The sequence below is a fragment of the Myotis daubentonii genome, chromosome 14, assembly GCF_963259705.1.
Source record: "Myotis daubentonii chromosome 14, mMyoDau2.1, whole genome shotgun sequence".
NCBI classification, from domain to species: domain Eukaryota; kingdom Metazoa; phylum Chordata; class Mammalia; order Chiroptera; family Vespertilionidae; genus Myotis; species Myotis daubentonii.
The window spans coordinates 43,545,268-43,559,533 of NC_081853.1; the positions used below are offsets into that span (position 1 = coordinate 43,545,268).

Sequence of the window (14,266 nt, forward strand, 5' to 3'; positions counted from 1 at the left end):
AATATTCATCACTTAACCTTTTAAACCCATTTATTGCTAAACCAATGCAATTAAGAGATAATAGCAAAATAAGTTAACATAAAATTTGAATAAATGCAATTATGTAAAACATGCTATTGGCATTTTCCTGTGATCTGAAATAAAATTAAATGAAAATTCTTTCCCTGACCCCTTTATGATGTTATCCCCCACCTCTGCCCATCACAGTTCCAATATGAATTCTAAATTCTGGGGGGCCCATATTTTACTATAAGATCATTATATTAAAATACTCTGTTTTGATTTCTAATCAATAAAATTACCTTTATTTATATCTTATCTCTATCAAACTTGTTTTTTGTTGTTGTTGTTTTGGTTAATCCTCACCAGAGGATTATTTTTTCCATTGATTTTTAGAGAGAGTGGAAGGGAGGTAGGGAGGGGGAAGACAGAGAGAGAGACATCAATGTGAGGTCAGAACATGCATGGACTGCCCTGACCAGGAATCAAACCGGCAACCTTTTGGTGCACTCAACCAACTGAGACGCACCAGCCAAGGCAGTACTCTACTTTTAAAAGGAGAGACCTATTTCACATTTTAAATCTTTTGTCAAACGGTTAAAATCAAATGAAAATACTATGCTTCAAACTTCTAAACATTTTTGTCAAAATGTAATGATATTCTTTTAAATTGAATGCTAAGCGGTAATGCTAAGTTCAATAACCACTATCTAACCTGTGACATAATATAAAAAATAAATATTGTTTTCTGTCCCTGGTTCCACACAGAGCTCCTAAATCCCTTGGAATTACCTAGGTGATAGCAGGGTCTTTTGTTCTAAGAAGCTGACTTGTGGTAGGCTCCTGGATGGGGCTGGTCAGCAGAAAGGCCAAACCATGATTAATTAGAAGCTTGGAACTTTCAGCCCCACCCTTCATTCTCCAGACAGGGGGGAGGGGCTAGAAACGGAGTTAATGATTGTCATGCCTACAGATGAAGCCTTTCAAGACAAATCCCAAAGGGTTCAAAGAGCTTCCAGTTGGTGGAGGCAGTGGGAGAGTGGCCCACCTGGAGAAGGCATGATGGAAGCTCTATGCCCTTTCCCGCACCTTCCCCTACACATCTCTTCCATCTGGATGTTCATCTGTATCCTTTAACATACCCTTTCAGAATAAACTGGTAAACTGTCTTCCTGGGTTCTGTGAGAAGCTCTAGCAAATCAACCGAATCAAAGGAGGTGGTAGAACCTCCGCTTTATAGCTGATCAGGCAGAAGCACAGGGGACAACCTGGACTTGCAATTGGCATCTGAAGAGGGGAGGGAGGTAGCCTAGTGAGACTGAGCGGTTGACCTTTGGGGTCTAATACTATCTCCAAGTAGGTACTGTCAGAATTGAGATGAATTGTAGGACACCCAGCTGGTGTCCCAGAATTGCTTGGTGTGGGGAAAACCCCCACACCTCTGGTGTCAGAAGGGTTGGGTGTGGTGGTAGTGTGAGAGCAAAGGAGAAACACAGGAGGAAGACGGTTTTACCTAATGTGTGACCCTTTGCCACAGAGCTATCCAGAAGACCTCAAGACTTAAGGATATTTTCTAATCTATTTCTCAATCAATATGTACAGTAACTCTTAGAACTTTGTTACATGAGGTATTTCACAAGAACCACAGGATTATTAATAACAAGTTTCCAAGAAAACATTTATCATTTTATACAGTATACTAGGGGCCCGGTGCACGAAATTCGTGCACTGGGTGTGTGGGGGGGGGGGGAGTGTCCCTCAGCCCAGCCTGCCCCCTCTCACATACTGGGAGCCCTCAGGCATTGACCCCCATCACCCTCCAATCGCAGGATCGGCCCCTTGCCCAGGCCTGATGCCTCGGCCAGAGGTGTAGACCCCCATCACCCTCCAATCGCAGGATCGGCCCCTTGCCCAGGCCTGACGCCTCTGACAGAGGTGTCAGGCTTGGACAGGGGACCCCCATCTCCCCCTGATCACTGGCTCTGGCCCCCGCCCAGGCCTGAGGCCTCTGGCCCAGGAATCATGCCTGGGCAGGGGACCCCCATCTCCCTCTGATCGCTTGCTCCACCCCCCGCCCAAGCCTGACGCCTCTGACCCAGGCTTCAGGCCTGGGCAAGGGGACCATCATATCCCCCCAATCCCCGGCTCCGCCCCCCGCCCAGGCCTGATGCCTCGGCCAGAGGAGTTGACCCTCATCACCCTCCGATCACCAATCACCGGATCGGCCCCTTGACCAGGCCTGAGGCCTCTGGCCTAGGCGTCCGGCCCGGGCAGCGGGGACCCGCAGCTGCAGCGGCCCCGCAATCATGGGCTCCGCTTTAGGCCTAGGCAAGGGACCCCTAGCTCCTGGGACTGCCAGCTTCGACCGTGCCCAGCTCCCATCGCTGGCTCCACCCCTACTTCCTGCTATCACTGGCCAGGGCGGAAAAGGCGCCTGATTCTCCGATCATGGCTGGGGGGCAGGGCAAAGGCGGCCCCAGGGCCGCCTTTGTCCTGCCCCCCAGCTCTTAGCTCCCCCCTGGGTTTCTGATCACTGTCAGTGGCAGGGGGCTTCTTCCTGCTTTCCCTTTCGCCTCCCTGCATTGTGCCTACATATGCAAATTAACCGCCATCTTGTTGGCAGTTAACTGCCAATCTTAGTTGGCAGTTAACTGTCAATCATAGTTGGCAGTTAACTGCCAATCATAGTTGGCAGTTAACTGCCAATCATAGTTGGCAGTTAACTGCCAATCATAGTTGGCAGTTAACTGCCAATCATAGTTGGCAGTTAATTTGCATATAGCCCTGATTAGCCAATGAAAAGGGTATCATCGTACGCCAATTACCATTTTTCTCTTTTATTAGATAGGATATTTTTCCCTGATCCTGAAGAAGCTCTGTAGATACTATAATTTCAATTTTATTGATAAGAAAAAAAGAAACTCAAAGATGTTAGCTGCCCAAGGTCACCTGGTGGCAGATTAGGGACAGGGAGCTCAAGTGTATCTGAAACCCAAACATGTACCTGCTACGCCAGAGGCTAAGTTGTTAAGTTACCCCCAAATTTTATCTTGTTTTTAACATGAGGGTTGGGGCTTGTGGATGTTTAGTGAATTTCCTATTACCTAATAATAACAGTCCAATACAATAAAATGAGAGACCAAATGAAGGCCAATGTTAGTCTGAATGAATCCCTTATTCCTAACAGAAAGGAGACCAACTTGCTCAGATATAAACAAGCTCCTAAGAGAACATTATCCTGATGATACTGCTAATGGCATGTACAAGAATGGATGAGGAAGCTCTTCCCGAACATATCAGGAGGTCATTTGGGAACAATTATAAGCAAAACAAAAACAAGTACAGAATACTACTGAAAGGACTGAGTCGGTGCGCCGGCCAGTTATATCACCTGAGCAAACACTGGCGCATGGACTGGGAAGTTAGGGGATGCAAAGACCAGGAAGAAAGGGAGACCACGAACCTCAAAAACCATAGAAGTAAAAGACGAACAGAAAAAAAATTCTATGTGACAGTTCTAAAGAATAAAATAGCACAATTTCAAACTGATATGCATAACAGCTGGCATAGTATCTGGCATTTAAATCCCTTGTCTTGCTATTGGTCCTTTATAAACATACACATTAAAAGTCATGGATTTTCTTAAAGCAAATATTACACAAGTATTAATATATAATTAGACCACCCTCTGCTTTCCAACAATCAATTTAAATGTGTTTAAAACTTGTGAAAATATCTTAAGTCATAAAATTTTCATTTTAATGTGTTTATTATTCACTTCGCCTAAAACTCTATCTCAGGCTAAGAAAAAAAAAAGGTTAAGTACTCTTACTTCAGAATCAATCCAAGCTGTATTTATCCAATGCATCCTCGACCCCCCCCCCCCCTTCAATAGAACCAAGGCAAGAAACATTCTCTTCTATTGGCAGTTATATTAAGCAAAGTAGGAGTCTTCATGGTAACCACAAAAACACTATCTAATTTATTAACTGACTGATTAAGCAGTTAACTAGAGGCATATTCAACTTCAACCTTACCATTTCATGTTATGCTAGCATTCATCCACTGAACAAATAGTCACTGAATACTTTCTATGTGTTAAACCCTGGAAGAGACCTAATTGAGGATTTAGCAATGATCCAGAAAAATTCTATCCCAGCCCCCACGGAATCTGGAGACAGAGGCAAATTTCACTGAAATATTTGCTATAACATTAGCAACAAATTCACAAAAGTTATAATGAAACCTCTTAGAGAAGTAAACTACAGTCAACTCGATTAACTGAGACAAACCGAGCTTTCATGTATCATACAAGTAAAATTATCTGATATCCTTAACTTTAAGTGGTACTGACAAACAGGGATCTTTGACTATTTACTCCAGCCTACAGATGAGGGGCTGAGCAGTGATTTGGCATCCACCATGGGTTCAAATCTCAGCTTAGCCCAGTGGTTCTCAACCTTGGCTGCACATTAGAATCACCTGGGAATCTTGTTAAAATCCTGATTTCTGGGCCTCATCCTCCGGAAATTCTGTTTCTTTGTTACTAATGATGAGGCCCAGAAATCAGGATTTTAACAAGATTCCCAGGTGATTCTAATGTGCAGCCAAGGTTGAGAACCACTGGCTTAGCCTCTTACTAACTGTATGGCCTGAGAAATTCTCAAAAGCCTCTCTGCCCATGAGTTCACATCTATAACAGATGATAAGTGATTAACAAATGCTTAACAAAATGCATAACTCAAAGCAGGCTTTCTCTAAAAAGTCGGTTCTTCACTGTGGATCCAGAGACATGGAAGCATGGAACAGAGTGCAGAATCTCGGAGGGAAGGCGGGATGATCATATATGCATAACCCACGGACGCAGACAGGGGGGTGGTGAAGGCCTGGGGTGGGGGTTGGGGGTGGTGAGGGTGGCCTGGAGGGGGTCGATGGGGGAGAAAGGAGGACATAGGTAATACTTTCAAAAATAAAGATTAAAAAAAAAAGTCAGTTCTTCACTAACTTGCCCACAGCAAAGGACAAAACCATAAATTCTAGATCAGTGATTCGCATCAACGTGAGAAACATGATGTACCTCCTCCCACCCAGATCAGAGGAGGAGAGCGGGAAGCTTTAGGGGAGGCTATTTCATGGGAGGTACTGCAGTCTCGGAACATCACTGCGGTTTACACCCAAATGAAAATAGAAAAATACTTGCAGGAGAGGAAAAAATGGCTGTCTACCTTTTTCAAATATTGGCTTCTAAAGACTGGAAATCATTTCTTTGGTCTTATTTTTACCTAACTTTTTAAAGTGTAGGGACAGACATTGCACATGGAATATGTGTAACAACATGAGGAACCTATGGTTACAGAGATGTCTTCCCGCAGTGCTTGGTAGTAACCATGTTGCACAATTCAAGGAGTGACCAGTTCCACTGTTCTCAAGGTAAACAGTGCCTCCTGGAGCAAAAACAGAGAAATATGCGTATACTGAGTGCCCCCTGCAACTGTGCCACCGTAATCTCAACAATTAATTGTAATTAATCTGGGTCATTTCAAAAATATTTATTATCCTCAGTCAGTGGTAAGTATAAAAATCACGAAGTAAAATTTCTAAGTTTAAAATCATATATGTAAGCAAGCAGTTATTTCCTTATGCCTACGGCACTTCATTTATTACAGCAACCTCAGTCTCCTCCCCCATCCTGCCATCTATTTACTCCTCAACTAGTCTAAATCCCTGATTAGAAAGGAGTTGCAAGTGAGAGGAGGATCAGGACATCAGGAACGTGCAAACTCAAAATTTCCAAAGGACTTGTGCATTCAGTATCATTAGGCATGTAATATGTGGTTGTACTGAGCCTTGCATTAACAACTTTAGTATTTATGTGGTACCTTAATAACAAAGAGTGGAGCAGTTCCTAGTATATTAATCTACATCAACAGTCATATCTCTCTCAGAAAAGCATTGGGTATGCTAAACCCTGATATAAAGCAATGTAACAGATCCTCCTACTTTACTGAATAGATAATACACTTGCATGGTTCAAAAATTGAAACTGTATAGAAAGGTATGCACTGAAATTTTATTCCTGCTCCTGTTTCAATTCCTGTCCCCCTCACACCCTCTATGGCAACCATTTTTATTAGGTCTTTGTTTATCTTTCCAGTACATTTACACAAATACTGCCCTGGCCAGCGTTACCTAGTGGTTAGAGCAACAGCTCGAGCACCAATGGGTCTCGGGTTTGATTCCCAGTCAAGGGCACGTACCTGGGTTGCGGGTTCCATGCCTGGCCCGTCATTGGGGCGCGTGCGGGACAACCGGTCAATGTGGTCAATGTGTCTCTCTCAAATCAATGTTTCTCGTTCCTTCTCCCTCCCTCCTTTCCACTTTCTCAGGAAAGCAATGGAAAAAAATATCCTCAGGCGAGGATTAACAAAAAAACACACAAACAAATATTAGTAAATACAATCATACTTTCTTATCCCCCATTTAGAATAAAGCACTGTACAGGATTCTCTGTCCCACACCTTGCCTTTTTAAATCAATTTATCCTAGAGATCTTGCCACTTCAGTAAAAAGGGATCATCCATCCTCATTCTTTTTTTATACCTGTAGTATCATAGTATCCCACGGTGTGAATATACCATAATTTATTCAACTAGTGTCCTATCAGGTTGCTTCCAAAGCATCTTCTTACGTGATACATTTTCCAAATCTCTCCTGTTGCTTTTTAACAAAGCGAATTAGCAATATCACAGGACTTGCCTTCTTAAACTTAAAATACAACATATTAGTGACCTACTGTTCATAGTTTATAAGAACCATTAGAAAGTCCCACCTCACATGGCTGCATTCTCTCCCCATCCAAGTTTAAGGTATTTATTACAAGATTTCTCGTATACCATTACACAATGTAATATACCATTATATGTTGTAAATCTCCAAAAAGTATAGCATGTAGTATTTCCCAAACTTATTTGGCTTTAGAAAGATTCTATGGCAAAACCTTCTGTAGATGTTGTATTCTGCAAAACACACTTGAGCAAATACTGGGGTGGATGTAATAATCATTGTCTTCTGTTTAAGCAAAATATAAGAGTGTGAACTTTTTAAGGAAGGCACAAAAGCAAGCTGAGCGCATTTTTGGAGAAGGCATTCCTTAGCTGGTTTAATTATATAACCCTTTGAGATCTGAATGTAAAGTTATTTGACCCTTCCTGGAAAGAATGCATATAAGCATAAAATTTTTCAGTTTCTGGGGCTTCATGGACCGTTGGGATCCATCCATTGTCACCATGGTCACATCTATTTTTAAGGCAATTTTAAATAGACAGTGCTATATTATCTATGGCACCATTAATACTCCAAATACTAAGAGGAAACCCAGAACACTTTGCCTGCAAAGCTAATGAACAAACAGCAGAGAATTCAACATGAAGAGTGCAAAGCAAAGAAAGCATATTCACATGGATCATGTTTAACAATTAATGAAAGCAAGCAAAGTAAATCCTATCAAGTAACTGTGGGAAAGCATATTCAAAACACTAAAGCATCTTTTCTATTTCACTGTGAAATGCGCTTTACCGCTGAGTCAAATACTGTCAAAAAAAGAAAACAAGCCCTGCTTAAATGAACTTACTAAAATCCAAACTATAGCTTAAGAAAAACTGAAATATTTTACAATGCCCTTTTTAAAAGGAAATTTTAAAAGCATCTTAAAATAGCCACTCTAGGACCTTCCTGTGCTGGCATATTAGTTCCAGATAAAAATGCAAATCTACGACATACCATATCATCTTCTTAAGCAGCGGTGAAGAAGTGTTTAGCCACTCTCATCTCAGCATTTAGTTAAAAATGCCTAGCCCGTGGAAGCAGAGAGCCACTCATTTAGAACCCAGCACTGCTCCAATACGCGAGCCCCCTGCCCTCAGGCAGACTGTCAGCAGCAGCACTGCGGGACGCTACCCTAACAATATGCCAACCCAGACCCCTTCATGGCCTGTTATCATTATCATTCCAATAATCCTAAATTTCCCCAAGCTGTAAAATTCCACACGTGTCACTCAACAAAATACCCAAAGTTCTCTGCTAAACAAAAATAGAGGCAAACTTCATTGTAAACTAGAATGTTGGCATAGCTACCTGCTTTACACAGGGATCAAAACTTCTCATTCCAAAGGGGAGCTAAGGAAAGGGGGGACTAATTGCGTTCTTATATGTAAACGCAAAGCTTTACTACTGATACATTCTTACTGCAAAACTAAAAATACTGTATGCTCAAAAAGTGATACCTGGAGAAAGAACCCGTCATCAATAAAAGGAAGCTATAATATAGTAAGTCAAAAGCCAGACTGACTAATCTATAACATTAACCCTATGAATCACCTGTATGCTTTTTTTTATATTAATGGCCCATTTTTGGCAGTTGCAGTTCCTATCAAAGATCATATTTATGGTAAAATACAGTAAGACAGAAGGGGAAAGAAAGAGGAAGAAAAACAACCCACCACAGGATGTTGACAAGTGTTAACTACCAAGGTTTTAGAATATATTGGTTAGCACACCACATACCACTAAAATAATATACCAGGTTCCTCCAACACCAGGTTACTTTGGCTTTCGATTTTAACCTACTCAAGTAACAGGAGTCTAGTGTTACAAAACACTCTAATTTTCACAGCCTAAACTCTCTTAGAAGGAAATCTGTGTACTTCCCGGCCTGAATTATCACAAAAAACAATTCTTCAACACAACACAATTAATTGTTATAGTTTCATTTGCACAGCTAACAGATTTGCTGTCTCCCCCTTATTACAACTCCATGGATTGTGGTCCCCAGATATACCAGCAATAAGGCAAAAAGGTAACTTAAAATCCTGATATTATGCCTGGGATACACATTATCTCTAAAACTATCAATAGCTAACCACAGATGCCGAACGAGATACTTACAGACTTATCAAAAACCTCCTGCTTGACAATCACCGCTGAACTCATATTGGGTTGTTATATCTTTCATTTATCCCAATGACTACTTTTTAAAAATGTATTTCTAGCAGACTCATGAAAATGGTTTAACTGGTGCTCACAAATGAAATTAGGAAGAATGCAAGCGCTATCCCTGTGTTCACTACACATGCCCAAATAAATTCAGTACAGCTAGGTCTCTGTCTAGTACTTTGTTTGCCTCTAACCCCAGTGCCTGGCATGTAATAGATACTCATAAAATGAATGAAATCTTACAATAAAATTCATGGGACAGCCCCAAAATTTCAGTGGTAACAGAACTGTATTAAATCATGTACTGTTTAAAAGAACATTTGCTAAGACTTGAGAATCTTCTAAACAATGCTACTTGTTCTAACAGGATTTAATCTATACCAGAAAATAAGACTGAGAGTTAAATCAATTCTAAGGGAGGCCTACAATGATAACTTTTTGTAACAAAGCAAACAAAGGTTGTATTTTTATAAGATATGACTTTCCTCTCTATCCCAAAACTATGATCAATGAGAAATTACAGAATTTTAGAAGGAAAAATAATCTTTGAGCCTAAATTATGAAACAGACGAGCTCAAATTTCAGACTATAAACTGCCACCAATTTATTCAAAAATGTTTGCATAATTATATACCTAAGGTAGCATTTTATGAATTTTATGCTCCTTTTTTTGGCTATGCTAAGCAGTTGGCATGAGTTGGAGAAGTTACGACTGATGAATATAATTATCTTCCATTTTTATGACTTTCATTTACTAGAAGAGGGAAAAAATCAGTAAGTAAATAGTTCCTCTTGTCCGTTTTCAAGTTAGTGTTCTCTATTACTTAAACCACAGTTTTCCTGTTCTCCCATCCTATTTTGTGACTGTATAATAGTTCCTTACATTTTATTTGTATTTCTGATTTGTATGTTTACTTCCTTAAGTCGTATTTCCCCAGAGATTTAGAAGGCAGACCCTTCCAAAGGGCTCCCCTGCCATGCCATTAATAGTGTTTGATCTCCAAAGAACTTGTATGCATGCATATGAGCATAATCAATGGACACAGACAGTGGGGGGGGGGGGGGGGGCATGAGCTGGGGGGGTGGGGGCACCAGGGAGAGGTCAATGGGGAAAAGGGAGGCTTATGTAATACTTTAAACAATAAAGAATTTAAATTAAAAAGATATATAGTGTTTGATCATTCCTGAGTCACTTGTAAGTGTAATTTAATGTAAGTTCTGTTGAGTGGAGCTGGTTCTGTCTTGTTGGAAACTACACAACAGGTTCCAAATGTTATTACAATGAATGAATGAATGATTTGGAAGGCAATGACATGATCATGTGCTTCTCTGCTAGCTAAGCAGGCAATATTTGAGAAGACATCACAGGCCCTATCCAGCTTTATGAAAACTCGGGTGCTCTTTACAGGTCCCAACTGAAAATTTGCAAATAATACATTTAAGAGCAAACAACACTACGTGCGTGATACACACCATTAGAGAAGGTGCTAAGACAGTTTACTCCAAGGGCACACAATTACAGAAGATTCCATGACCATCTCTATGAATGACCTCAGGAACCACTGCTCAATAATGACTTCACTGTCTAGAGATTCAGTTTTTCTCCATGTCTTGAAAATTTATAAATGAAACAGACTAAAATGATGAATGACCACTCTCCAGGGCCTTACCATCATCCTTAAAAAGACTCGGGGACGCGGGGGTGGGGCGGGGAGTGCTAAGGAAAATCATGAACACCAACACGTGAAAAGCAATTTTCCTGCTAAATGGTGAAAGGCTGGAAAATTTTTTCACGGCAAACCTCCCTTTTTGCTGGCCACAGAGTCAGAACGGGGAATCGGAAAATGTGTTACACCTCCATGCGCCTTGAGCCGGGAACGACGAAGGGAGAAGAGAGTCCCCACGGCTGGGGACACATGTATCCCGCGCGAGAGCAGGAAGTCCGTCTCCCGAGCGCGGTGTGGCTGGCGGGCCAGCACCCCAGAGGGGCACGCCGACCTCTGGCAAGCCCACCCCACTGCCCGCGGCCGCTGAGCCTGAAGCCAGAGCCAGCCGCCCCCTCCGGGAACCGCGATGTCGCCGGGCTGATGAAAGGAGGCGCCGCGCGGAGGCTGCGGACACCTTCCTCTTCCCACTTGGCCCGCGGCGGGCGCAGACGCCTCCGGTTTTCGCCAAAAGAGGAGGAGGCGGGCCCGGCACCGTCAGCAGCGACCAGAAGCCTTGGCCGCAAAGGAGGGAGGGCGGCCGTCCACGCGGCCGGAGAACTCACCGAACAAAGCGCAGAGCGGACCGGCTGGAGGGACGCGGGAGGAAGGAGGAGGGGGGGAAGGAGAAGATTCACCCCAGCTCTTCACCACCGCCTGGGGATAGAGACAGGTGGAGCCAGCTCCTCCTTAGAGGGAGGAGGAAGATGGGCTTTCGAGGGGCTCATCTCAACTCCAGCGCCCAGGCGACCGGAACCGAGACCCCGGCCGGGGAGGGCGCACGGGAATGAGGGGACGAGCACTAGAGAGAGAAAAAAAGGAAGAGAGGATCGGGGTCCCGGGGGGGAGGCCGGGCCCTGCGGGGGTGCCGGGGTCTCGCCCCAGCTGCGCCGAGGATACGGGTGGCGAGGATGCGCGCGGCGCGCTGCCGGCCGCCCCGACTCGGGCCTCCTCGGCTCGCCGCCGCCCGCCCCTCGCACCCGCGCCCTGGGCCGCCACACAAAGGGGATGGAGAGCCGCGCCGGCCGCGGGGCGGTAGAGGGGCGCCGGGGCCCGGACGGGGTGGCCAGACCGCGACGTCCGCCGCGCCCCCCCGCCTTTGTCTGCCTCGCTCCGCGCCCCCCGCCCCGGCCAAGGAACCCCGCCGCCCGCGGCGCCCTCACCCTGCTGGTTACCCGGGTGAGTAGCGGTCTCATCTGCTCGCCAGCCCCATCTGCCTCCATGGCCGGCCGGCCAGCCCGCGGCGGCCGCTACGGTGTGGCCCCGCGCAGTCCGCCCGCCGCCGCCGCCGCCGAGAGCCGAAGGCGCGAGGGGAAACGAACGTGTGTCCGTGCGCGGGGCGCGCGCGCGTGGGGAGAGCCGGGCGAGCGCGCGAGGTGCGAGGCGCGCGGGCGCACGCAGCGAGCGCGGGGCTGCCTCTCGCGGGGCAGCGAGGCCGCGGCGTGGAACGTGGAGTGAGAACTGAGCGAGCAGCCGGACAAGGCGGGGGTGGAGGAGAGAGCCGCGTAGGGACCCGGGGGCGGGGCCGCCGCCCGTGACGCGCGCAACGCCCGGGCCCCGCCCCCAGCGCCACGCCCCCTGCCAGTTTGGCACCGCCAGCCTCCCCCGCGCACCCGCGGGCCCGCCGCGAGGCCACCCGGAGGTGGGTCGGGAGGAGGCGGGACGGGCATCCGCCCCAGCCAATCGGCGGCTCGCGAGTTGCGCACGAGTCCCTACACACACACACCCGTGCCACCTCCTCTGGAGGCCCCGCCCCTCTTTGTAAAATCCGAAATGACTGTAACGAAATGACTAACTGGTTTTCCCGGTCGGAGGTTCCCCTGAAGTTTAGAAGTGGGGTGGGGGGGTCACCGCCGCCCCTAGCTCCTAACCAACTTCTTTAAAGGCAGGAGGGAAGGGGGATGCCACCCTTTTCAAGAGCGCTCACGGGAACCCCAAAGCAACTAACGGGTCTCCAGGCTTCCTGCAAGTTTTTCCCCCTCAGTTCAGTAGGCGTGAACCCCAACTCCGCGTCTGTGAAAGAGGGAGTACTCCTGACCAGGTATGGTCGTGTGCTTGCCGCTTGACCGGGCCCCACGGCGGCCCCCATTCAATTCGCCTCTCAGATACCTTCTAACAGGGGATGATGATGAAGGGACCTGCCACACAGGGTCATTGAAGAACTAGGTGAATTTCAAGCCATAAATGTGCCTGACACATAGCATGCTTGTTATAAGCATTATTGTTAGCAGAGCTATCTTGCGTGTTTAAAAAAGATGAAAGGTTTCGTTGAGAAGAGCTAAATCAGTGCTATGGAAGGAAACCATTACAGCGGATCTGGAGCTCACATCCTATTTGTCTGCAATAGGATATTAGTAAAGCCTTTGTCGGAAATAGTTGAGGATACTGGATGACTCTACCTGGTTTGAGTCCTAGTCCCCTTTTGTTCTCATTTCCCGGAGTTACCTCAAGGCTGGCACACTTTCTTCTCTCACTTGTATGGGAGCAAATGTGCTCCTATTATCATTGCTACCCTTTTAAGAGGCCTGCGATTAGAGACTTTGACATTTTGCAAACATGCTTCCTCTCTAATCGTCACAACACTACAAAACACTGTGTTTTATTATCTCCACCTCACAGCTGAGGAAGCCGAGGCTCACAGCAATGACTGGTGTTAGGTCCCAGTCGGTGGAACTGCCCTTTCCATTGCTCCATTCTAATGCTTCACTAAGCAAAGATGAAGAACAATAAAGAAAAGAGAAGAAAAGAAGAAATAAGAATGAAAGGAAAGAATATGGAGTAAGTGGGGTCGAAAATATTTTAAGCCTCCAAAATTTGTCTGAGGTGCCAATCACTTGTGTTCATATCAGCAATCTCTAAGGTGAATATGATTAATATTGAAGAATTCGGTCTGGGTTGTCTTAAAATGTAGGTCCCCTGCCATAAAACTGTAATTAGCATATACAGAACACCCTCTATCCCATTTCTCTGCTTTATAGATCTTTACAGTATTTGTCCACCTATAACATTCTATATATTTTATGCTTTTTATGCTTACTGTTTGTTCTCTCTCTCTCTCTCTCTCTCTCTCTCTCTCTCTCTCTCTCTCTCTCTCTCGCTCACACACACACACACACACATTCATGTAAATTTCATGCAAGCAGCAAATTTCTTGTGTTTGCTGTTATATTTCTAGCAACCCCAGAAGAGTGCCTGGCCCTAGTGTATCTCAGTACATGTTTGGGGGGAAAGAGAGGAGGCTAACATCTTTCAAGACCAGAGAGCATTCTGGGTGGCAGCTGAGAATATGGCCCAAGTAGCAACAGGAACAAAGTAGGAGCTAAGACCTTTGAAAGAGCTATGTAGTCAATTTCCAGAAGGACTTATAAATATACTAGAGGCCCGGTGCATGAAGTTTGTGCACTGGGGGGTGGTGTTCCCTCAGCCCAGCCTGTCCCTCTGACAGTCCGGGAGCCCTCAGTGGATGTCCTACTGATGGCCACAGTCTGGCAGCAGAGGCTCGGAGCAGGCATCCCGTGTGTGTGTGTGTGTGTGTGTGTGTGTGTGTGTGCTAGGGCCTGCCCCCAGCTGCG

General features: G+C 45.5%; 1 protein-coding gene across 3 annotated transcripts in view; it reads right to left on the reverse strand.

Annotated features, from left to right (window-relative positions):
- SLC4A7 (solute carrier family 4 member 7) overlaps positions 1–12,184 on the reverse strand; it is an 89,478-nt gene extending 77,294 nt beyond the window's left edge. The window contains exon 1 of one of the 3 annotated variants that reach the window (XM_059664114.1): positions 11,858–12,184. In XM_059664114.1, coding sequence (XP_059520097.1) covers positions 11,858–11,917 — 60 coding nt within the window. In that variant the 5' untranslated portion in view covers positions 11,918–12,184. The remainder of the gene's footprint in view (positions 1–11,857) is intronic. The other 2 variants (XM_059664117.1, XM_059664115.1) reach the window with 2 other exon arrangements.
- Between the last annotated feature and the right edge of the window lie 2,082 nt (positions 12,185–14,266).